Source organism: Rhea americana, unplaced genomic scaffold (assembly GCF_003343005.1).
Source record: "Rhea americana isolate MKP2758 unplaced genomic scaffold, rheAme1 scaffold_21, whole genome shotgun sequence".
Taxonomy (NCBI): domain Eukaryota; kingdom Metazoa; phylum Chordata; class Aves; order Rheiformes; family Rheidae; genus Rhea; species Rhea americana.
This window is the reverse complement of record NW_028186258.1, coordinates 1,427,518-1,450,253: the sequence shown is the minus strand read 5'-3', so window position 1 is coordinate 1,450,253 and position 22,736 is coordinate 1,427,518. Positions and strand designations below refer to the sequence as shown.

Genomic DNA, 22,736 nt, shown 5'->3' with positions numbered 1-22,736 from the left:
CCTCCTAAACTGTACTGCTCCGTTCGGCGTCATACTTGTCTCAGTCTCATCAACTGTGCGACTTGCCCGGCCTTTGGCCCCACATCTTCATCATTCCTGCCACGTGCTTCGCTTCTCCCCACCATGCTCCGGACATACTGAGACAACCATGATCAGTCTCTTCATTTTGACTTGCTCCTTCTCAGCTCCCCATACAACATGCCACAGCCTCGCCTAGGGAGACAGGGACTTTCACCAATAAACCATTGTAAAAAGCTCACAGTTCAAGAGCCACTGATTTAGCTCACTGTTATCCTTGTTAAGGAAAGAATATTTAACTTCCAGTCTGACCCAGTCTCTTAGAATAACTTCATTTTCAGCAGCAAATGGCATGGTCTGTCCGTTATCTTACCACTTGCCTACACTAAGGAAACAGAGACTCAGCCTGAACAGCAAAGCCAAGTTCTCATCAAAGCAGGTACCCAAATGCTTCTTCTCTCAAGCACACTTTGTTGCAGAAAGATTTAACAGATCTCGTGGGTTTGCACTTACTGTTGACATCAAAGCTGCACAGAAAGTGGTGCTGGGCAAGAGACCTGGGAAGTTTGTGCAAACTCTGTTTTCTAGGATTATCCGTCTTGGAATAGAGGGTAACAGAGGTAAAGCACTTCAAAACAAGGTAAGAACCCTGCAGTACAAAACAGTTTGACAGAGCCACAGCAGTCTCCTGAAGGGAGCTGGACAGACATAATTCAAGAAACTATGCTGACTTGTACAAGCTATTGCTAGATTTGAAGTAATTTAATTTACAAAACAAGATTTATTAGGCTCTAACTGTGCTGTAACATCTTAATGCTTTCCTTTTCCACCCACCTCTTGCTACAGAAAACAAACCCAAGCAGATCAGTCAGCTTTAAAATTAAATAAAAGAAGTATCTGGAAGGGCATAAGAGCCAAATAAAACACAGGAGGAGGGTGGAATCTGGAAGATTGCCATCCTAGTTGATTGGGGAGCTTCAAGGGGGTTAAGGTGGCCAGTTGCAACTCGGAAGAGGAATGAAGCAGAGCAACATTTGGACATTAGCTTTGGAAAACCTTCCATTTGCTACAGGTCAGCGTAAACTGGAGGGTCTAATCTAATCTCAATAACCACAGGAACAGATCCCATGGGGTGGGATGTCCCCTTTTCTACCCTACCAACTGGTACTTTTTTCTAGTTCTGTTCGTGCATGAGTAGCAATAGCTCTTGCATGGCTCCTATTGGAGCACATTCAGGAAGAGCTCTTCATGCTGCCTGAGTAACAACTCCCTGATTTCCCAGAGAGAGAAGCTAGCACTTGGACCATACTGCCTTAGGGAATACAGGCCTAACTGAGTACAGAGCTGTCCAGGCAGCTCAGCACACTTAGAAAAAAGTTACAAATTCTTGTCTTCTAATTGCAGACAGATTTCAGAGGTGATTACTGTGCTGTGTCCCTTGACTACCTCTTCTAGCATTAGGTTGAATAGAGATTTTAAAGAGGAATGGCCAGGAAAAACACAGCTTGGTAAAACATTCAGCAGCAGCCTCATCCACTTACAACAGGAAATGTGAAATGGGCGTTTGTAAAGATTTTAACATCTTATTTTCATTTCTTAAAGTAAGCAGAAGTCAAGAGAGATCAAGTGACGAATGCAAAGTCACAAATGACTAGCTAAGCCGAGAACAAAATCCTGCTTTACCAAATGATTTTGCTGCCTGATAATTCATCCCTTCCCACCCTACCCAAAAGCTGCTAAGCTACCATCAGGGTTGCCTTTCACACACAAATGCACAAACATTTTAAGTTTTGAACTGATTATTTCTCTTTACTTCACAGTCTTGGCAAAACAAAATGCATTCAAAAGTCATTTCACATTAATATATTAATCAAACATTTTCAAAATAAATACTCTTTTTAAATAACCATTTCTTTCATCACCGCAGTAGCAATTCTAGAAAAATCAGTGCACAGAGTAGCAACTTGATTAATCAGCTAGACTTGAGTGAAAAGAAAACACAAGGTGAACCTTTTTCTCTCCAAGCAGGCTGCATGCAGTAAGTCTCAGCAAGCTTCCCTAGCACATGACCTTTCTTGACACTTGCAGAGAAGGATTTTATCTCCCACAGACACTGCCAGAAGTCAGCGATACCTGATTTGTCTGCAAAGCTGGGTACAATGCAAGTTTCACAACCTGGTTACTGATCAGTCCTGCAGAGGTTCCAAATACTAGTCATCGCTAATGAGATCAATGGACTGGGGTTATGGAAGGAAAATGTTTGAACACCCAGTCCAAGGAGCCCACGTTCAAGTTACTGAGAAGTAAATTCATAGCTGATCCAAGAGCACTAACAGTGTTAAACAACACTCAAATGAACGGCTCAATTATACCTAATAGCTTATTCCATTGTTTTGCATATTCTGTCAAGTGCTTCCAGGGCAAAAGTAGAAAAACTATGTTCCCCCCATTAGCTATTAATTCACCAGTTAAATCACAGCAGTAAGATGCTTCACTGGCCAAGAAGTTTTACCTATGTTACAGCTGAAGAAAAAAAAATCAAAAGGTGCATTAATGGCTCTAAAGAGAAGGTTCAGGACTTAGTGATCTCGAACCTATGTATCAAACTGAAAAAAAAGAAACAACAGAAAATCAGTGTTCCCATATGATCTATAACTAGTTAGATGTCACTAAATCAGCCCTGCAAAGGGTAGTATATTTTCTTAAAAAAGGAAGCTTTTCTGCATCATCATAGTTCACAGCAGAAAAATTTGGAGGGCTACCAGATTACTTCCTGTGAGTGTAAGGAATCACTTTTCTGAAGTGAGAGAAAAAAGAATTAATAGATAACAATCTATTTTGAGATCCCAGAGGTTCCCTTTGAAGCCCTTTCTCAGTAGCAAAGGAAAGTTGAATACAATACTCCAGGTTGAAAGGAATACCCAGAGACATCCCTATATCCAGGGATGCTCTTGGCTACACACTAAAATGAATTCAAGACTACTAAGGGTCTTGTTTCCATATTATGAGCCTGTTATTTGTCAATTTGAAGCAGTTGCTTATTCTCAAAGAAGTATAATTGAAGCATCAAAAGAAATGGATGCAAGGGAAACAATCACAAAGAGAACCTCCAGTTTTAGTGTTACCACGCACAGGGAGAAAGGAGTAATGCAGTAGAATGGAAACACCTCAGAGCTCTACAAGGTAACCCAGGCTGTTTAAATCTCTTCCTTTCTCGCACATATCCACCACTGAAGTCCATGAAAGCTATGTGCCTTGAGGGAAGGCTCTAATCCTCAGTGCTATGGACCATGTCCCAAGATTCGGCCAAAAGGGGAAGTAAGAAAGCAATGAGTTGGTGGAGAAGTTCTGTGTTATCTTATTGGTTTTTCTTGTCCTCTGGTGGGAAGTATGGTGGAGGGGGTGGCTGGTCCTGAAATGAAGGCAAAAAAAGAACATCATTTCATGGCTAAGATAAAACAAAAACCATTCAGAAAAATCTTGCTTTGTCATTGAGAAGAAGTACTATTAACAATATGGCCCTCTAAAACCCTTGCTACTTGCACAATTCTTATTCACTAACGAATAGGAAGTCTTTGAGGAAGCTAGATTTAGAAGGGATTAGGTCTCTTGATGAAAACGTAGGCCTCCTCTTTGCAGGCAACACACTCTTGGGCTCACATTGCAAAAAGAATGATACAGGAACTTACTGTGGGCATATAGACGTTATGTGGGTTGACTGGGCTGTAGTAAGCACTGGCAGCAGCTTCAGCAGCCTTCGCTTCAGCTGTCACAGAAGCACAGAAGTTACAGATTCAGCAATGCAGAGAATTTTTATAATCAAAAGTTCCTCATATTTCTGCCTATCAAGCATTATAACTAGAGTGCTATTTGACCCATGCACAAGCTGCAAAATAGCTACGACAAACATGGCAATTAAGTATAATCTCTTCCAAGTAGTAAAGAGTAGAGATTCAGTTGCCATAGCATTGTCTAGTCACAAGTGAAGTAGACCAAGATTTAGTTTGGAAATGTCACCTGGGATTTGTGTTAGCCAAGGAATAAACATTTACAGCTGTTCTGACTGAATACAAAAAATGCTCCTTAAAAAGGCAGTCAAACCATCTTCTTCAGTAGTTAAAAAAAACAACCAACCAAACAAAAAAACCCCACAGAAACCCACAACAACAAACAAAAAAGCCCCACAAGCTGATAGCAGCTCAGAGGATTCAGACTTTTTTTTTTTTTTTTTTAAAAAAGGTCATTTATGAGGCTATTCCAGATCCTCTATTTTTTGCAAAATAGAAAAATCTTGTACTCAAGTTTCTAGATGCAGGCCAAATAATAGTTCAAAGCTGACTGGTTGTTGATTCAAACTGGAGAAAAGCTAAGTCCTTATCCAGACAAAAGTCCTTAAAATAGATTCTATCCAACCACAAAAGCCCATTTCTTGCTTTTTTTTCCCCCATGCAGAACCTTTTAAGATCATGTTCCAAATCATTCTGATAACTCCCAAATGACTGAAAATTTGAGACTGAATTTTCTCCAACTCCTTTCCATTGTCTACTCCTCAACTGCATATTGTTCAAGGCAAAATAACAAGGTCAGAATGAAATAGGGGGTGGAAAGGCCAATATTAGCAAAGTCACATAACTAAAATGGACTAGAAACCTATTCCACCCTTAATTTTTTCTTATTCATCTCAGAATGAGTTTATTACAAGAGAAAAATCACAAACTGTATGTTCTTCTCAAGAAAACAAGAATAAATCCAACTGTAAAATCCACTGATGATATTCAAGCCGGAAAGAATCAAGTTGGCCTCCAGACTGAGCAGAATACACAAGGCTTGGGATTAGGGGAGCTCCCTAATGCATCTCTCCTAAATAATTTTAACTTCTAAGGGGAGCTTCTAAATTGACTCCAGGTTCCCCAAGACATAGCAAATGTGAAACCTAAAAGGCACCAGCACAACTACGACTTTTAAGAGCAGTAATGTTGACACTCAACAGCATCAGTAGCATAAACAAGGATTTATGCTACATTTTTGCACAGCTGTTGTCAAGAAATGATAAGAAAATGTGTGTCAACTTCTCTCCAGTGCCAGTGCTACTGACATTCTAAAGCAGTTGTGAGCTAAGCCAGTTGAACACACTTCTCACCTGCGGGAGTAGAAGGTAGGTCTGGACCACTGACGACTGGTGGTTCCATGGGCCCCGGGTACGGTGGGGGTGGAAGCTGCATGTAACCCATGTCTCTATCCATCATAGGGGGCCCAGGATAAAACTCTGTCAGGAAGGGAAACACACAGCAGAAGACTTAGCTCCTTTGGGTGTGTCACAGCATGCAGCCTAAATAAACCTAAGGCAAATACAGTTAAGCTCAGGAACAAAAGTTATGTAAGGCACCAGATCCAATGTAAAAGGAGATATAAAAATTGTATTTCTTTCCTTTTTACATATTTTAACTTTTGCTAAGTAGAATAAGTTCTATCATTAATTCCCAGACCTACCCGGAGGAGGCGGTGGGTAAGGATAGCCCCCGTTGGCCGCAGGTGGCGCAAAAGCATAGGATCCATTCGGCATGTAGGAATAGCCATAAGCTCCATTGGGCACCTCACCTCTGGAGGCTGGAAAAGTGAAGGTAAGTTCACCACATCAAAACATCACGCCTGCATCAAACGCAGTCCAAGTGAGCCTTCCATGGCTAGAACCCCTAACTCAGAGTTCCTATCTGAAAAAAAACAAACTATCCTAAGAAATCTGCTGCTTATTGGATGTGGAAAAAAATAAAGTATTTTTTTAAGCAAGCAAGTTCCAACTACAGCCTGAAATTCAAATGGACTTCAAATATCTAACTTGTTGCAACTTAAACTACCCTTGCTGTAAGATAAGGCGAGGGCTCCTGAACCTTACGCACCACTGGACTCCCATACCTTGAGATGCCACTTGCAGCATACGCTGTCCAAACTCAATAGCACCCCCAGCTGAAAAGGTCATTTTGAATGTGGCAGATCCTTCCCATCCGCCTGCAGGGAAGAGAGAGAGAATTCAGAAGCAAGGATGATAAGGATCCTTTTCAATGCTGTTTAGGCTCCATGCTTTATCTGTAGATCCTCCGTATATAATGCAAAAGGCTTATCCTAAACATTCAAGAAAAAAAAATAGAGATAAAGCAGCAGAGTTATAACATTATCAAAAAAATCGTATTGGACAATATTTTCAGGTCAAGAGACACCTCAAGAAGAAACATTAACGAGGGAGACATTCAAAGGCTTTTTAAAGTTCCACCTGTTATCACATCAGCCGCTGACAGACCGAGCTATCAGAAGCACTAGATTTGCTCTAGCTTTGTATAAGATTAGCGCAGAAGACTGGGATTTTGTTAATCCCATTTGCTAAAAAGCCTCTGCAGCTACACCTAACTGTCAGCTATAAATTAGTTTGGGAGTTGAGTGCCCAATGAGGCAAAGAGCTTAATGAAAAACATGGGCCACATAAATCCTTTAGAGTCCATGGAAAATATTTCAAGTCAGGATAATAAAAAATTAGCAAGATCTCATATTTCAGACTAAAAAAGAAAAACATGCACAGCCTAGAGTCCCCAACAATGCATCAAAGCAGTAGCTCTGTCAGTGCTGAAATAGGGACATGTAGATTAAAGAGCCTTTTGAGCTTAACCAGACTCATGGTTGTTGAAGCAACATCCTCATTAAAGGAGACAGCCTCTGGGGAAGACTCACAGAAATTGAGCTAAAGCCTTTTGCCTTTCCACACAGTTTCCAGAGTTCGTCCTCACTGCTTGGGCTCCTTCTCATGCTGAATAGTCCTGCTTTGATCCTGCATGGAAGCTATAATGTTGATTTTAGAATGATAGACTGAACTTTCCTAAGCACTGCATTGTGGTTTCACTGCCACAGCCAGTAGGGAAAAAAAAAATCAAGCTGGGGAAGAGAGAGAGTTTATTGACCTATGTGTCTTTGGTAAGAAGAGACAGTCGCAAAGTACATTTCTCCTTAGAAGGAAGTCTCTCCCCCCCTTCTTGTTGAACACAGTATGAAACCACCCCTTTAATATTCCCAAATTTCAAAATAGCCTGTTCTTTCCCCCCAGCGTCATTTGTTCTGCTAAGACACACTATGGCAATATATATGCCTTTCCTTGAACTGTACAAGAAACTAATGATGGAGAACAATGCTCTGGAGATCTGCATCTGAAAACCAACATAGATCACAGAAAGAATCAGAAGTGTTTGGCACAGAAGTATCTGGATGCTGAATTAATAGATAACCCCAACTGACCAAAACTAAATGACATCCTTAGTCTTGCTGACACAGTCTGTTCCCTGCTCTGATGTTCAGTCAGTGAGATCACTTGGCTGATTGAACTTAGTATTTTGTACAGAGGGCAGGAATGAGATCAGTTACTGAACAGATCTCTTCATTGTAACTGTACAGAGAACAGACAAGGAGAATATTTTTAGCTACTGGTTTTAAAGAAAGAAACATATTTTAGCAGGACTGTAAAAAACCATCTGGTCAGTACTCAGTTTAGGTCAAAATGAATACTTACTTTGCTATGAATAAGATGCTTTCTATTTTATAGTTCAACTGCACATCTGTATAATACATACCTCCTGCCTCTGCTTTCACTGTACCCTTGATATAATTTGCTCCAAAGACAGGCTGCTTAATCTCACAATCTTTCAACAAATAAAAGGGCATCATGAAAGACTGCATAGCATCCTTTCCCTTTGATACAAAGATAACCTAAAAAGAAAAGAACATTACGAAGGGTGTTTAAAACCAACAGGAAACACAATTGTACTTATTATTTGAAAAGAGTCTTCAACGTACTGAAGCTACTCACCATACCTGAAACTCCTACTTAGTTCTGCAAAGAGCAACAAAGCTAAACTAAAACTGCAATGCAAAAGTGCCTTCTAGAAACATTACACTTGCTCTGATAATACTCCTCCCAATTTCTAGAGGACTCACAGCTCTACACAGCTATGATTTAGTAGCTTAACTTACATTCAGCATTTCCAGACCATTGCTAATTTCCAATCTTGAAGATGTCTGATAGTTTTTACACAGGCAGCTGTTCAGTCTAATCAGATTTTACCATCTTTTGACAAACAGATTGGACATGCAATGGATTCCTAATGCTCCCAGGAGGAGGGGATGAGCCATACTTCAAGAGGTAGTACATCCTCCCAACTTTCATGCACTGAGGACATTTAAATACAGAATTGCAAAGAGTTCTTATCTCCTTATGCAAGATAATGCCTTTTGCTACTTACTCGGTAGGGAGTCAAGAAAACACTCCCTTTCTTGGTCCCTTTGAAGGCATCTGGCATAGGTTCAATATCACTGAAGGTGATTTCTACATGATCATAGCTCATCAAAATGCTACAAACAAGACAACCAGAGAAGAGAAGCAGTGTTACAGCTCAACATCAGCTAGTTCAGTGGTTCAGTGTACATATAGTTTATTGACCTACCAAAACTAGCTTTAATCTCAGGCAAATGCTCAGTAGACAGCATCAGTTTGATTTGTATTTTTTGTTGGCAAGAACAACTTAAGCAGTGCTAGTTCCAAGCTTTGTACTTTTTCCTCGGTATGCTGGCACTGCTACAGCCATTTGCATAGGCTGGTACTGAATCTAGTCAATTAAACTGATCAACATCTGATTTATTTATTTATTTAAAGATATGCTGCATTTCTGCTGGATCAGTTCCCTAATTTAGTTTACCACAAGCAACACAACAGAGCAAGGAGTGCAGAGGCAGGAACTGCTTAAGCTGGCTTATGTAACAAGGCTGTTGAATGCCTAACCCCAGCTTAAGCACTTCTATCACAAAAACATGTTCAGAAGGAACTCTCCTTTCTGGTGTCTAGAGTTCATGAGCCTGCACTGACTCCTTAATTCTCAGTTAGAAACTGACCTGCTTAAAACCAGTGCAGCACCTTTTTATGGATGCAGAGGGTAGCATGCACACTAGTCACTCTAGCACCTAACACTAGACTCTGTGGCACTTATCTTTGGCAGTTTATATGTTACCTTCTCTAGTCATTCACCTCTCCCTTCCGCCAGCGGGTACTTGCCCCTAAAGCAAAGGCCTTGGGAAGGCACAGGGGCCAGAGGCGTTGGTCATTAGCCAGGGTATCAGTTAAATCAACAACGCACACAGCCTGGGCTGCGGCACAGGCACACACCTGCTTCGCTGGTTATAGCGCAGATAACCTCTGAGCGAAGGTGGGCTGCCAGCCGGGCGCACACTGAGCAACGAGGTGAACGCAACCTCGAAGCACAGACAAGAGCCTCGCGAATCCTGCCAGGAAGGTCGATCCCCCGCACGCAAGCCGGGCGCACGGGTCTTGCACCGCCTTCCAGCCGGCCTCGGGGCAAGAGGCCCCGCAGGACGAACCGCTGCCCTGTCCCGGGGGCGCCTGAGCGCCGCGCCACACCGGCCCGAGCCCGCGGCGGGGCCCAGCGCGCCCGGGCGGGCCGCAAATCGGCTCCCCCCCGCGGCCCGCGGCCCGCGGCGCCCTAACGCCCCCCCTCGCGTGGAGAAGCGGGCAGCGGGGCCGCGGCCCTCCGCCGGGGTGATGGCGGCGGTGCGGGGGGGTCGGCGGCCCCCTCACCTCTCGCTGTTGTTAACGATGACGCCGCCGCCCTCCGAGTGGTTCCTGTTCAGCGCCATGGCCGCCGCCGCCGCCGCCGCCTCGCAGCACCGGGCTCCCGCTGCGCCTGCGCGCGCGACGTCATGGCGGGCGCCGTGACGTCACGCGCCGCCGCCGCGCCCGCCCCCCCCCGCGCGGCGCATGCTGGGAGTTGTAGTTTCCGAGCAGCCCGGGCGGCGCCATGTTCCCCCTCAGCAGCGCTCGGCGCCCCGTGCGGGACAGGCGGCAGTGTGGGCCCTGACTGGCTTGTGGGGGCGCTTCCAGCCCTTCTCCGCCCAGCATCAGGCCGCGGGGCCGCGCTCAGCGCCTCCATCGCCCTCCCCTCCCAAAGCTCCGAGGGCGCCGGACATCCCTCCATCCCTCGCGGCCTGGCGATCCGAAACGAGGGTCCCGCCCGGCCGCGACAGCGCCCCAGAGCCTGTCCCCGCTCCCCAGCCCCGGCAGCTCGCCTGGCTGCAGGCAGCTCGCAGGGGCCGTCGGGGCGCTGGGGCTGAGGGGGCAACGCTTGCGGCGGGCGCGGGTGCCTGCGCTGCTCCGAGGAGCCGCGGACGCGCGGCCTGACAAACCTCCCCCGAGGGATCCAGCGGAGACCCAGGAACCAGCTGCTTTATGATCGCTTTGTAATCAGCGTTATTTTTACTGGGCTAAACCGCACCATTCACATATTAACCCCCCTCTTTATGTTTTCTACAGGGTGCAGTAGGGATAATCCAAACATCCGCACTCCTCCTTTTTGGCAAAATTATTCGAAGCGTTGAGAAACCTGTTAATCATGTTACTACGCGTCCCTCTGACCATATATAATAAAATGATTATTTGGAGCCTGTTTGACTTGGCGGCGGTCTGTCTGGCTTCCTATTTTAGGCGGCTCCGCGGTGTTCGCACGGGCGCCCTGGGAAGGCTGCGCTTCACGGGTGGGAGCTGCAAAGCGAAAAAAGCACAGCGAACAGCTCCGGCACTGCTCAAACTGCCATTTCATTCTGAAATGCTGTATTTTGCTGCGGTTTGCACCATCCGTTTTTTCCCCAAAGGCATTTCCTGACCAGCCCACTAGCAGAAAAAACACTCAGTTTTCCTGGGATGCCATCCAGTTTGGCATGTAAGGGGAGCTGTTTGCACATCACATGCAACCATAAGTGATTTTAATGCTGTTTGGCAGGATCTCCCAGGGAAAAGCCCAGAATTAAATGAAATGGAGACAGAATTGGACTCTCCGTAGGTGGCCAGGGTAGAGCTCAGGTATTTGGTAAGGCAGAGTAAAAAAGCATCTCAGATACCTGGTGGTACCGTATCTAAAATGATGGAGCAAGGATGCTCAGAGTTTCCAACAATTTTTTAAGTCAGATGCTTGAGGCACATTTTGTGTTTCAGATGCTTGCAAAGAGACTTTGGAGCCCAATATTAAATGCTCTCTGTGCAGGAATCACTCTGCTTTTAGTTTGTAAAATTAAGCATTTACATTCAAGAGAGTTAAACTGAAGAACTGTAAGGCAGGTCTGGAAGAAATTTGGGAGCAGGAAAATATCTGTGGCATTTGCATAGCCATACTACAAGTATAGTCTACTGCCTCCAAGTGGGCAAGTAAGCAGATGGGAGTAACTTTTAAAAAAATTTGGTTGCATAATTTAATTTAAAATAGAAGCCCTGCAAAGCTAATCAATCTGAGTATTTCTTCATATCAATAACCTATTAATATATTGACAATGCACATTTTCCTAAATTGTTTTTTAATGGCTTTGAGCTTTTCCCCGCAGGGTTTGCAGCCCAGCCCCCTCCAGCCCTGTCTGAGTGCCTAAGAATCAGATAGGGCAGGGGAAAAGCAGAAAAGCTACATAATGGAAACCAGATTTAAACAAATGCAGTGACATAATCTGTATAATTCTTGGCAAGAAAAGAGCATGTTTGTGCTTTTCATATCCGCTTTTTAATAAGCTGCAAGTTTCCCTTTTAAGAAACTTATAATAAACAGTCCTGATTCCTCTCCTATTAAAGGCAGTAGCAAACACACACTCAGCTTCCACTAAAGTTCCCAGCTGAAGCGTTGCCACCTCTCATGAGTCGCAACTTGCCCAATAATATGTTTTTCTTGTAGCTCCAGCTGACATTTGGTATTAAGAAACTCAGCCTTTGCTTAAAAAAAAGCTGTTGGTGTGAGAGCTTGCGTGCGGAGAGCTTTAGACTACCCCATTACATAGAACACCTTGGAAATTTACACCTGAAAAAGCTTAAAACACTAAGGAAAGAAGTGCCTAAACTATTTTTTTAAAGCTTCATTATTTTTAAGCTGAGGACAGAGGTAGAAGAGACCCAAAGAGAGAAGTGAGATAAGTTACTAGTTTGAATTGCCCAGAACTGGCAATATGGCTCTCGGATTCTAGGATTCTTCCATTTCTTTCGCAATCAAGCAATAAAAACGTGTATTTGGCTCAATTCCCCTGGACACACTTGGAAAATAAAATCTCTGTTATTTTAAGCCATATGTACAAGACAGAAAAATAAAAGAGATAATCGGACAACTCTTTTGGTTTGATGTTTAAAGGAAAGACAACTCAGAGCTATGTCTGTATAATATTTAATGGCAATTTGTAGTCTCTAGTATCATTATATTATCCTGTTACAGTTTCTTCACACACTGTAAAAGACTCAACAGTAACTGTATATTTTAAAAATCCTAATTAAAAAGAGGAATGCTCTGTGACAGCAGAAATAAGAGGACATGGAAAGGCTGTTTCAGTTGCACAGTGCTACCTATCTAAACCCACCACACACCACATTTATCGTTCCGATGGCAGCAAAAATCAGAGGTCCAGGGTTGATGCAATGCACATTTCCTAATCATTCCAGTTTACACCACACGCTGATGGGATCAGTGTGTCCAAGCAAACTCTGGTCCAACAGCCCAGGGCGGGGGCGACTGTTCCCATCGGAATTTAGTTAGAATTTGCTTTCTGCCTTGAAACATGAGGATTTATAGCACTTCAAACCTGGAAGAAAAGCAGCAGTAGGAAAGGAGAAGGTTTGATAACGCTTTCCAGCTGCATCGCATTTACAGGAGCCCTCAAAATCCTCTGTAAAGCCGCATATCCGTATTCTAGCTAATGGGGCAGAGATGAATTAAGCAACCAGCCCTTGACCGCAGAGCCCGGACGCACGGCAAACCGCCCTCGAGCTGCTGCCACTTGGCAACCGGGACCGAGAGGAAAGGGAAAAGCGTAGGATCCCTCCAAAGCATCCAAAACCCTGCAGGGGCTCAGGGATTCGCGCGGCGCAGCGAGGGCTCCGCAGCCCCCAGGCTCGCGGTCCCGCCGGGAGCCCCCGAGCCGCCCACGGCCGAGCGAAACGGGGCGACGGCCCGGATCTGCTCTATTTACTCTGGCGAAACTCCTCACTGTAACGGCGGGAGTTTTGCCTGAATAACAGTCCCAGCTGGGGCCAGATAGAGCCGAGACGCTGGCGCAGCCCGCGGGATCTCTTCCTGCGGGCGGCCAGCAGAGATCGGGGTTATCTCCCTCTTCCTCTCGGGACACCGCCAAGCCCGGGCTGCTGCACGTCTCTAGCTTTTTAACCCGGTTATGCCGTTTCTGATGCCAGGGCCTCCCTGGGGCTAACAAAACAGCACCGATCGCTGCGCCGTGTCACCGCTGACAGCTCGTGCAAAAAGGCAAACACAGGCAGGAAAGGCTGGCGCGGGGGAAACAAAGCGTTTTCGAGGCAGGAGCTCAGGACACAAGGAGCAAAATCCTGTCCGGACACGAGTCCGGGCAACATTCCCACTGGCCAGGAAAGGACGAGATTTCATCCAAAGATTTAGCGCTGAAAGACGCACTTCCCCTTTTCCCACCGCTTGCCACGGTTTAGGGCTCACCGCCCCCACCGGGTCTGAGACGGAAGTGGTGGCCGTCACCGGCACGTCCAGCCTGGACGCCCCGCAGAGAGGGACGCCCCGGCGGGGAGACGGGGCGGGCGGCCGGGGATCCGGCAGCGCCGGTAACCCGGGGCCCTTTGACTAGTTAAGGTAAAGGAGCTCTAAAAGCCTCAGTGTTTATGTAAACGTGGCTTTAACTTTAAACCTCTTGGCCATGCGTCTGCCTGTTCTCCCTGGCTCCCCTTGAATATACTACTATGTTTTCCAGCTTATCCTCTGGGAGATGTATATTTTTTTTCATATATATATAGATAAATGGGCCATTTTCCACCCCTGCTCAACGCCGACGCGTCATCAGTGACTCACTCATGCCGGAGACGAATCTGTATTTTCCTCCCTAGTTACGTGTTACACAGTAGGCAGCATTAATTTCTGTAAAGCAAGCTTCAGGAGCTAGGTAACAAACTAACCCCAGAAAAAATAAACTTCTAGAAAGGCACGCTGCCCCGAGACAGGGAGCTGCCTGTGCTGCTGCTGCGAGCGGGACTTCGGCACCGCCGCCGCACCAGCTCCGGGGCGGACCTGGAAAACCTCCTTTAGAAGCTGCCGTCTTGTCTCGGCCTGAAGTTTCCACCTTTGCCAGAGCAGATACTTCCTCGAGAGTCGTTCTTGCTGAGTGTTACTTACTGCCAGAGTCCCTTAAGAACTGAGATATGCCCCCAATGTGCCTGTTATCAACTCGCTCGCAACAGTCCCTACAGCACGCCGCTTGCCCCCCGGACGCGCTCGTGGCGTCGCTTTGGCATGTAATGACCTCTGAAAGCTAGAGGGGACGTCTGCAGCTCAGCTGCACCTTGACTGCTTTAGGAATTGGGAGCTTAACAGTACTAAAATCCCCCCAAATAGCACAGTGAATTACCGCCATCAGAAAACTCAAGGGGAAATCTGACTGTAAAGCTCCTGCAAGCAGTCGCTGAGAAACGCGCCTGCTGAAAGCACATCGTCAGCCTCATCGCCGGCGCTGCTCGCGTTTCTTGGCGGGTCTCCGGTGCGCGGCTGCGGCAGGCTGCGGCGCCGCGGCAGCACCCCAGCAGCCCCCTTCGGCCGAGGCACGACGGCTACGCGGCGCCAGGGAAGCGGAGGTGCCCGCTTTGGGCTCTGCCCGGCTGGCTGTTTCCAAGGCACTGCAGAAAGGAGCACGTGGATGGTGCTGGGGAGCCAAACAAGCAGCTGCACAGAGCCCGAGAGAAGGCACGAAGCAGAGCGTCTGCACAAGTCGCCAGGGCAGCGCCAGCAGCTGTTCAGGAGCAAGGAACCAGGCAACCTCGCAGCTGGGCCAACGTGCAGCTTCGATTTCACCCGGCACTTTGCATGAGCAATGTGCTTCAGCAAGAAAGCCCAGATCGGCATCCTTGTCGTGCAGACAGGGAAACTAAGGCACGGAGCAGCAACAGGACTCGCCCAAGTTCGCTCAGCAGGCCAGTGGCAGAGCTAGGACTCGAATCCGGGTCCTCCTGGGTCCCAGTCCACTGCTGTGCTCACTAGACAGCTTCATCCACTCCTGGGTCGCAAGCAGCAGATAAGGAGGAGGGAGGGCCGTCACAGAGAAATACGATGCTACCAAAGAGAAGCCATGATAGGGGCAAGCTACTGCACGAGAGACTCTTCTGGGTCTTCCCTTGCTCCAGCTCCCTGGGAAGTTACCTGCGCTTTAGCACCGAAACGCAATCTTTCTTCAGCGGCCCGATCTGCAGGTGGGCATCGACGCTCTCCAAGAAGAAGGCTGGTTTCAGGTCGTAGGAGAACAGAGAGGGGAACTGGTGGTTGATCTTGTTCTGGAAAGCATCAAACTGACCCTTCTTAAAACGGGAGACCTTGAACTGCTGCAGGCAGGTCATCTTGGAGTCCTTGACTCCGTAGAATGTCAGGGCCTTCTCTGAATACTCCAGGAAGACCCCAATGGTGTGGAAAAACGGCTGCTGGATGACAGTCTCAAAGCCACCAAACCAGGCCACATAGTTCTGACCGTTCCACTGCAGGCAGCAGGACTTCTCGTTCCGCCCCAGACGGCCGCGGTCGTAGGACTCCCTGGGGTTGAAATCCTCCGTGATGACGCCAATGCTGACCCAGCCGTCGATGAGCTCCACCTCCCAGTAGTAGTTGCCGCGGTTCATGAGGTTCTTGCCCAGCACCTGCTCACAGTTGATGAACCGGGTCACGCTCTCCGGGTAGGGGATGGGGCAAAGCACCCGCTTGGCCCCTTTGGTGCCAAACAGCTGGATGAACTTGTCAGCTGTGTCGCTGTCCAGGTCAATGATGAAGGCAACTGCGTGAGGCAGGAAGAAAACAGGAGGATGAGGGGGGAAACAAGAAGAAATCTAAAAGAAAGAACTGCTTCTTGCACTCAGCTCTCTCTACCAAACAGGTTCTCTCCAAAAGCCTCCCTCAACATGCAGGGCTGCGCGGGCTCTCCCTTGAGAGAACGGCTGCTGGAGCCAGAACCTAACACAGGGGATTTCCAGAGGTAGCAGCCCTCCTCCGAGTGCTGCCAGGTGCTCCCCACCCCAGGAATTCAGCCCTGGACATGGATTTCTGCTGACCGCATTGCACAGCTGGTGTCTGATCCCACGGCATGTTCATTCCCCGCTCCGCGAAGGGCTGCGGGGTGGCACAACATCGCTGGCTTAAGCCTGGGCTTTGATTCCTGGCTCCCATAGAAGTGCACCCAGCACTGCCAAGGCAGGTCCAGCCATGCAGTTCCCTGGCCCTGAGGACCACTTGACTCCCCCTCAGCAGATATCTCAGCAGATGACCATGAATCCTCCACCGTGATGAGGACCCATGCGAGGCAGGGGGGACTCATGCAGCGTTGAAGCCTGACCCACCTCACACCCTGCACCCTACAAGCAGTCCCTGGGGACGTGAGCTTGGCCATGAAGGCGCACCCTGGGGATGGGGAGAAAGGAAGCAAGCCCAAGGATGGAAAACCAGCTGCCTAGTGTGTGTGGGCCATGGAGACACTTTGTCTCCACTCCTCACCTGCTCACAGCGAGGTTCTCTAGTTTTCCAACTTATTTCAGACCAGTCCCTTCCTTGGCCCACCATGACCAATCAACACCCAGACAGCGCTGCTGGTTGGGAACATCCTCAGACGACGGCCAGTTTGTCCTCAACTTCCTCAATTCACACAACTCTCCCTTGGCTCCTTCCCCCCCCCACCCCGCATTGCTGCCCTGCTCTCACGGCACTCTGCTCCACCACTGAACTACCCGTCAGCTTAACGCAGTCAAAGCTGACCCTCATCAGACCGCTGTTCTGCAGACGAACACGGCAGACGCACAAATTCTGATCTAATTAAACGGAGGATCAAATTAGCTAATGGCTGGAAGGCAGCACAAGTTACATGATACATCTACAAACCCCGGCAGCTGGTCCAGCAGAACCACAGACCGAGGACAAAAAAGTCACCCAGATTACGGCTGTTGTCAGGAAAGCAAGGAGACTTCCTCATTAGCTCCGCAGCGTTTCTCCTGGGGCATGGCAGAGCTCCTGCCAGCCACCGGCTCGGGTCCGGGGCCTGCCGGAGACGCGGGATGGAGCCAGCTGTCCGCAGAGAGCAAAGGGAAGACCGGCCTTAGCAACCCGCGTCAAAGCAAAAGGCCGTCACTTACACTTCAGGAAGTAATCGCGGCTCTCCGGGCAGGCGGGATTGTTCGACTTGTCTGGAAACTGCGACTCAGCCACGGCTGCAAAGACAGGGACGAAGGGGTTTACCCCCGGCAAAGAAACCGGTGCCAAAGCCGCGGGCGTTACTGGAAGCCAGACGGGGGGCAGAGAGTGGTGCCCCAGGAGCCTGGGTGCACGGTACCAGAGACACGTGTTCCTTCGCACAGTGATGAAGGCCCACCTTCCTCCTCCTGCATTTTGGCCTGGGATGCTTTGTGAATATATGGGAAAAAGAAAAAAAAAATCCAAAGCCCTCCAGGACGCGGCAGGTTGGGGCACAGTCAAGCCAGGCGTGGGCAGGGCCGGGCAGATTCTGAGCGGGACTGGGAACGCCACGTCCGTCAGCTCCTTCTCCCCGCGTTGCCTCTCCCGCTACCTCCCCCCAGCCTCACCCCCGGCACCCCGACGGTGCGCAGCCGCACGCCACCCCGGCCCCGAGCTCCGGCCCACGCCGTCTCCTGCGCACCCCTGCAAGCTCTGGCACACCAAAGGGTGGAGGCCACCTCTGCCACCCCACGAGCGCCGAAGAAAACGAGCGGCCGCAGGGAGCGGAGCCTACGCGAGAGCGTGCGGCACGGAGAGGCCCGAACCTCCAGATGCTGCGGCTTTCTGACGCCGGCACGTTTGGGACGCCACAGCCTGCCTAAAGAAGGGGATCGTCTATCCCAGGAAGAGAAAGCCCCCTTTCACAGGAGGCCACCTTGGCCACTTGCCCCCTCCCGCAGGGCCCTGCCTAACTCCCAGGCTGTTTGTTGCCTCTCGATTCCCTGGTCTCCGTGGAAAATATGTATAAAACCTCAAGTACGAGGCGCAAGCCCAGACAGCGATTGTGAAATCCACAGCGCAACCGTGCCGGGCAGCTTCGAGGGCCGCCAGGAGAGGCACCAGCGCTTTCGCCGAGCCTCAAGCACCTCCTGGCCGCTTGCGCGTGCCCCGCGGGGAGGACGCGGTGGCCGGGTGCCCTGCAGAGCATCTCCGGCCGGGCCGGGGGTGAATACAAACCTTCCTCCGTCTCCTGGAAGCTCAGCCCGTCAACTCCTTTTCCCAGCAAGTGGTCCCACTGGTTTTTGCAGGCGGCTGACAGCACATCCTTCACTGTGCACACGGCTTGGGTGGATCTGGTGAAGCTCAGCTCCTTCTGGAAGCTCGGAGCAGGGGAGAGATTTTCTTCCATGGCTATTTTTAGGGCCTGAAACTCCTGTGCCAAGGAGACGGGGTTTCAGGAGATTTCAAACAAACCGAAGCTGCTTCTTGTTCCGCAACCCCACCCTGCCCTGGAGGATTCGGGACCTGGCAGCTCGCTGCACTTGGCCCAAAAACAGATTTGCGCGAGGGAGGAGACCGCTTTCCCGGCCACGTGTTCCTGGCGCCTTCTCTTTGCTCCCATTCTAATCCGGACCCAGACCATGCCCAGCTCAGAGAGCAGCATCTCCTCCCCCAAAGGGCTCTTCTTGCTAGGCTGCCAGTGAAGGGCGGATGCTGAGCAGGAGCAGCAGAGCACCCCGACCCCTCTCCATCCACACCTAGGTACCATGCCTGGGCAATGCAGCAGCTTCTCCTGAGCTGCTGTGAGGTGGCAGGGAGGGGATAACGGAGGAGAAATTTTGGTAGCCTGGTCACCCCCAGGAGAGGGGAAGGGAAGGGAGAGGAACGTGCAAATGGGACTGAGACTCTGCAGCCCTTGCATCTCACTGCTCCTTGCACCCAGCTCCACCTGAAATGGGGTGGCATGCAAAAAAACAAACCAAAAAAGGCATCTCTCTCTCTCTCTCTCTACATATATATACGTATGTATTTATATATACATATATATGAGACACACACATACACACACATGCACATTGTTGGGCCCTTCCCCACGCACCTGGAGGAAGTAGATGGTGTCTGTGCTGGGGACGTTCTCCAGGTTCTGCTTGCACTGGGCCAGCTTGGCTCGCCTCTCCTCCTTCCAGTGGAGATCGGTCTCAGCCTCCGCCAGTGTGGAGCGCTCACCGTCCTCGATGAAACCGGCCACCTCCTTCTGGAAGGTCGCCAGCACCTCGGAGGCTTCTGTGAAGAGCTTCTCCACTTTTTCCCTCTCCTTGGTGGCGGCGCCCTGCTCAGGGACAAGAGGTCTGTGCTACCGCCCACGGACAGGAATGTGGGTGCAGGGACAGAAGAGCACTCCTTCCCCTCTGCACCTCGGTTTGCTCTGCAGGGTGCCCTGACACCTTATAGCTGCCTTCACCCAAGCCCAAGGAGCTCAGAGTACTTTCAACCCAGGTGTCATGGACCAGCTCCTCCAGGACACCTCCATGGCTTGTTCCTGGTGGGAGACAGATGCCTAACTGATGTGGAGGAACCTGGCCAGTTGGGCACTGTGCTCTGTTGCTCCATCAGCTCAGATTTCCCCGGGGCAGTGACACATGCGTGTACCGGGGCCAAAGGGGACCAACAAACTGCTTCTGAACTTGGAGGGAGGGGGATCTAAGAGCTGGAGAACTCCCCCGGCATGGTCCTCTTGACGTTCCTCTTTCCAGGTTACAAACGAAAGCATCCAGAGGTGACACGAGGGGCCGGATCCAGCACATTAATACAGGGAAAAGGACCCACGAGGACACGGTCACTGGTGTGTCACCAAGCACATGCTCCCCTGTAAGCACCCTTTTTACACCCCACACGCTCTGATAGCTTGTGGCCCTTTCAGCTCCGCTCTCCAGCACAGAGAGACGCTGGCGGAGGGAGGCCATCACGCAGCGCTGACCGGGAAAATCCATCGCTGCCAGCCAGAAACGCCTCGTGGCTCCGTGCCCGACGTGGGCCAGCCTGGCGTGGCCGCAGCGGTCAGCAGGGAGCGGAGGCCTCCCGTCCAGCCCCGCCAGCCACGCTCACCTTAATGAGCTCCACCATCTTCCTGGTCTGCGCGATGGTGACCGCCAGCTCCTCCAGCTCATTCTCAACATTGCTCAGGAATTTGGCTCGCTGGGCCTTTGGACAGAGAGGACAAACACTGAGCCAGGACAGCAGCACTGGGACGGCGGCGGGGCACCCGCGGCGCGAACCTGCCGTGCGCCCCGACAGGCAGAGGCCACTGCACACCAGAGCCACGGCGACAAACCCAACCTCTCCCGAACTCAATCTGCAAACGCCTCTCTGATCTCTGCAAGCCTCGTCCCGTCCCTGATCGCCACAGACCACGTCCCGTTCTTTCCGCAAATTTGCTATCAAGCTTCAGGAAAAGGGGGCAAGGCAAAGATGTTGTTTTCTCCTATTCCTCCCCCACCACCCTGCAAACCCATCTGATTTGCAAACAGCCTTTCTCGCTCGGTCATGAGACCAAAGAAAAAGAAAAATCAGATTTCGAAAACCGGGCGCAGTTTTGGACAGCGCTTGCAGCAAGTGCAGCTAAGCTGCAGGCTCAGGATGGTCTTCCAAGGCTGGAAAAAACCTGCAAGTCATGTGGAAAGCGAAAGACAGACCTAGAGCGCTCAGGAAACGCAGCGTCGAGGGCCCTGGATGTTTCTCGTAAGAGCCATCGCTGCAAAACAGCCCGCGAGCAGGGGTGCTCCCGGCCGCAAAGGAAGCACCGTCCGAGAGCGGCATTTCCTGACGCTCTATTGTTAGCGCCGGCCATTGCCCCGTCCTCGACGGGTCCCGCGGGAGCCGGGAGGGCCGCGCGGTCCCCGCCTCGGCCGGGGGCTCTGCTCCCTGTGCAGGATGGAAAACCAGGATCGCCGCGTGCCTGGCGCGGTGGGAGAAGCCCCGGTCCCACCCCAGCCCCCGGGGCTGCTCGGCCCCCAGCATCCGTCGGGATTTGCACCCGGAGGGGGGCGAAGAACGCCTTCCTCGGCCTCCTTTCCCACCCTGAAACGCTCACACGGTCACCGAGGGCGGCTGCGCAGGGCCGACAGCTCCTCGGGGCCGGGATCACCGGCGTTTTCTATTTTAAGGCACCCGATGACTAATAACGCCCACCAAAGGGTTTCCCCGCGGCCCCAAGAGCGCCGGGAGGGAGCAGACTCGGGGCTGCCGCGCGCTCCCCGCCGCCGTCTGCAGCCCCGAGGAGAAGGGCAAATCCCCGCAAGGGCGTCCCAGCGCCGCGGGGACGATGCTGCCGCCGCGCCGGGAGCTTTGCGGGCCGCGGGGCGGTGGGGAGCAGGCCGCCGCCGCCGGGGTCCCGGGGAGCGTTGGAGCACGCTCCGAGACCCGGCTCCCGGGGAGGCTCGCGGCCGGCGCGACTTCGGGAGGTGACTCAGCCTCATCTGGGAATGGGAGTGACGGAAAAAAAATAAAAATAAAAAAAAAACCCTGCTGCCAAAACGCGAGAACACAAAGGGCTCATGGAGCGGGAGCGGCGGCTGGGCCCCGTGCCAGCGCGCCGAGAAAAACCCCTTTGACGATGCTGTGGGAACCAGACGGGGAGGGCAAACGTCCCGCGGCGCGCTCGGCCCCGCCGCGGGGCACCCGGCCCTCGCTCGCTGCCCCCACGGGGCCGGACCCCCAAGCCCGTGGGCTGTCCCACCTGCGCCCTGCTGCTCGCCCCCTCTCCGTCCCCACGCCTGCCCCTAGCGCCCGCCTGTCCTGCCCCCCCCGCCAACACCACCACCACGGGGCACCCCGCTGGGGCGGTGCCCCATATGCACGCCCCCCCCCCCAGGGGATGCGGGCGCAGCGCCCACCCCACCTGACGCTCCCCGTGCTGGGATGAGGTCCCCAGATGGGGCCCATGACACCCTGGGGTGCAGCACGCCGTCCCACCCGGGCTGCCATGCTGCAGCAGCACCCTGGCTGCGATTAGGTGGGGCAGGGGTGCAGCACCCACCCCGTGCGGAGTGCCCAGCAGCACAGCACCCCAAGCGTGCCAGGATTGGTGCCTCGTGGGGGCACGGCATAGCATGTTCGCCCACCCAGGTGCAGCACCCCATCCCACCCAGGGCACCCTGCAGGGATCCAGGCTGGGAACCCCCACTGGGTGGGTGGGTTCCAGCACCCACGTAAGGAATCCCCCCCCGGACACAGCACCCCCCATGCACGCATGCAATCCCCCGCGGGGCCCGCGGCGCAGACACCCCCCCCCCCATGCAGCATGCTCCACCGCGAAGTCCCGCGTGGGGGGAGCCCCACGGCGGGTGTCCCCTTCCCTCTCCCTCTCCGCTCCCCCCGGCCCCACGCACCTCCTTGTGCTCGCGCTCGCGCTCCAGGGGCACCACGTCGTGGGCGCGGTGCTCGTGGGCGCGGCAGCGGGCGCACACGCAGGTCTGCTCGGCGCGGCAGAAGCCGTCGAGGGGCTGCAGGTGCCGCGGGCAGAGACCCTCCTCCAGGCGCCGCAGCGGCGGCACGAGGCGGTGGGCGCGGAAGGCGGCGGCGCGCCGGTGCGGCTCCAGGTGCGGCCCGCAGAAGGACGCCAGGCACACGAGGCACGAGCGCGCCGCCGCCGCCCGCGCCCCCGACGGGCACACGTCGCACAGCACCGCCGCCGCCGCC

The 22,736-nt window shown here is 51.5% G+C and overlaps 2 protein-coding genes across 2 annotated transcripts in view; both read right to left on the bottom strand.

The window, feature by feature from the left end:
- Window positions 1-1,799: 1,799 nt before the first annotated feature.
- Window positions 1,800-9,758, bottom strand: WBP2 (WW domain binding protein 2). The gene is made up of 8 exons (XM_085304486.1): window positions 9,644-9,758; window positions 8,298-8,406; window positions 7,629-7,764; window positions 5,932-6,024; window positions 5,509-5,625; window positions 5,159-5,284; window positions 3,708-3,784; window positions 1,800-3,430 (listed from the first exon to the last, which is right to left on the bottom strand). The coding sequence occupies exons 1-8, from the start codon at window positions 9,700-9,702 to the stop codon at window positions 3,377-3,379; spliced, it is 771 nt and encodes a 256-aa protein (XP_085160612.1). The 5' UTR covers window positions 9,703-9,758; the 3' UTR covers window positions 1,800-3,376.
- Window positions 9,759-12,238: 2,480 nt separating this feature from the next.
- TRIM47 (tripartite motif containing 47) overlaps window positions 12,239-22,736 on the bottom strand; it is a 17,343-nt gene continuing 6,845 nt past the window's right edge. The window contains exons 7-12 of the mRNA XM_085304769.1: window positions 22,427-22,735; window positions 20,145-20,240; window positions 19,138-19,368; window positions 18,276-18,471; window positions 17,219-17,293; window positions 12,239-15,873 (exon numbers count right to left, since the gene is read on the bottom strand). Coding sequence (XP_085160895.1) covers window positions 15,248-15,873; window positions 17,219-17,293; window positions 18,276-18,471; window positions 19,138-19,368; window positions 20,145-20,240; window positions 22,427-22,735 — 1,533 coding nt within the window. The 3' untranslated portion in view covers window positions 12,239-15,247. The remainder of the gene's footprint in view (window positions 15,874-17,218; window positions 17,294-18,275; window positions 18,472-19,137; window positions 19,369-20,144; window positions 20,241-22,426; window position 22,736) is intronic.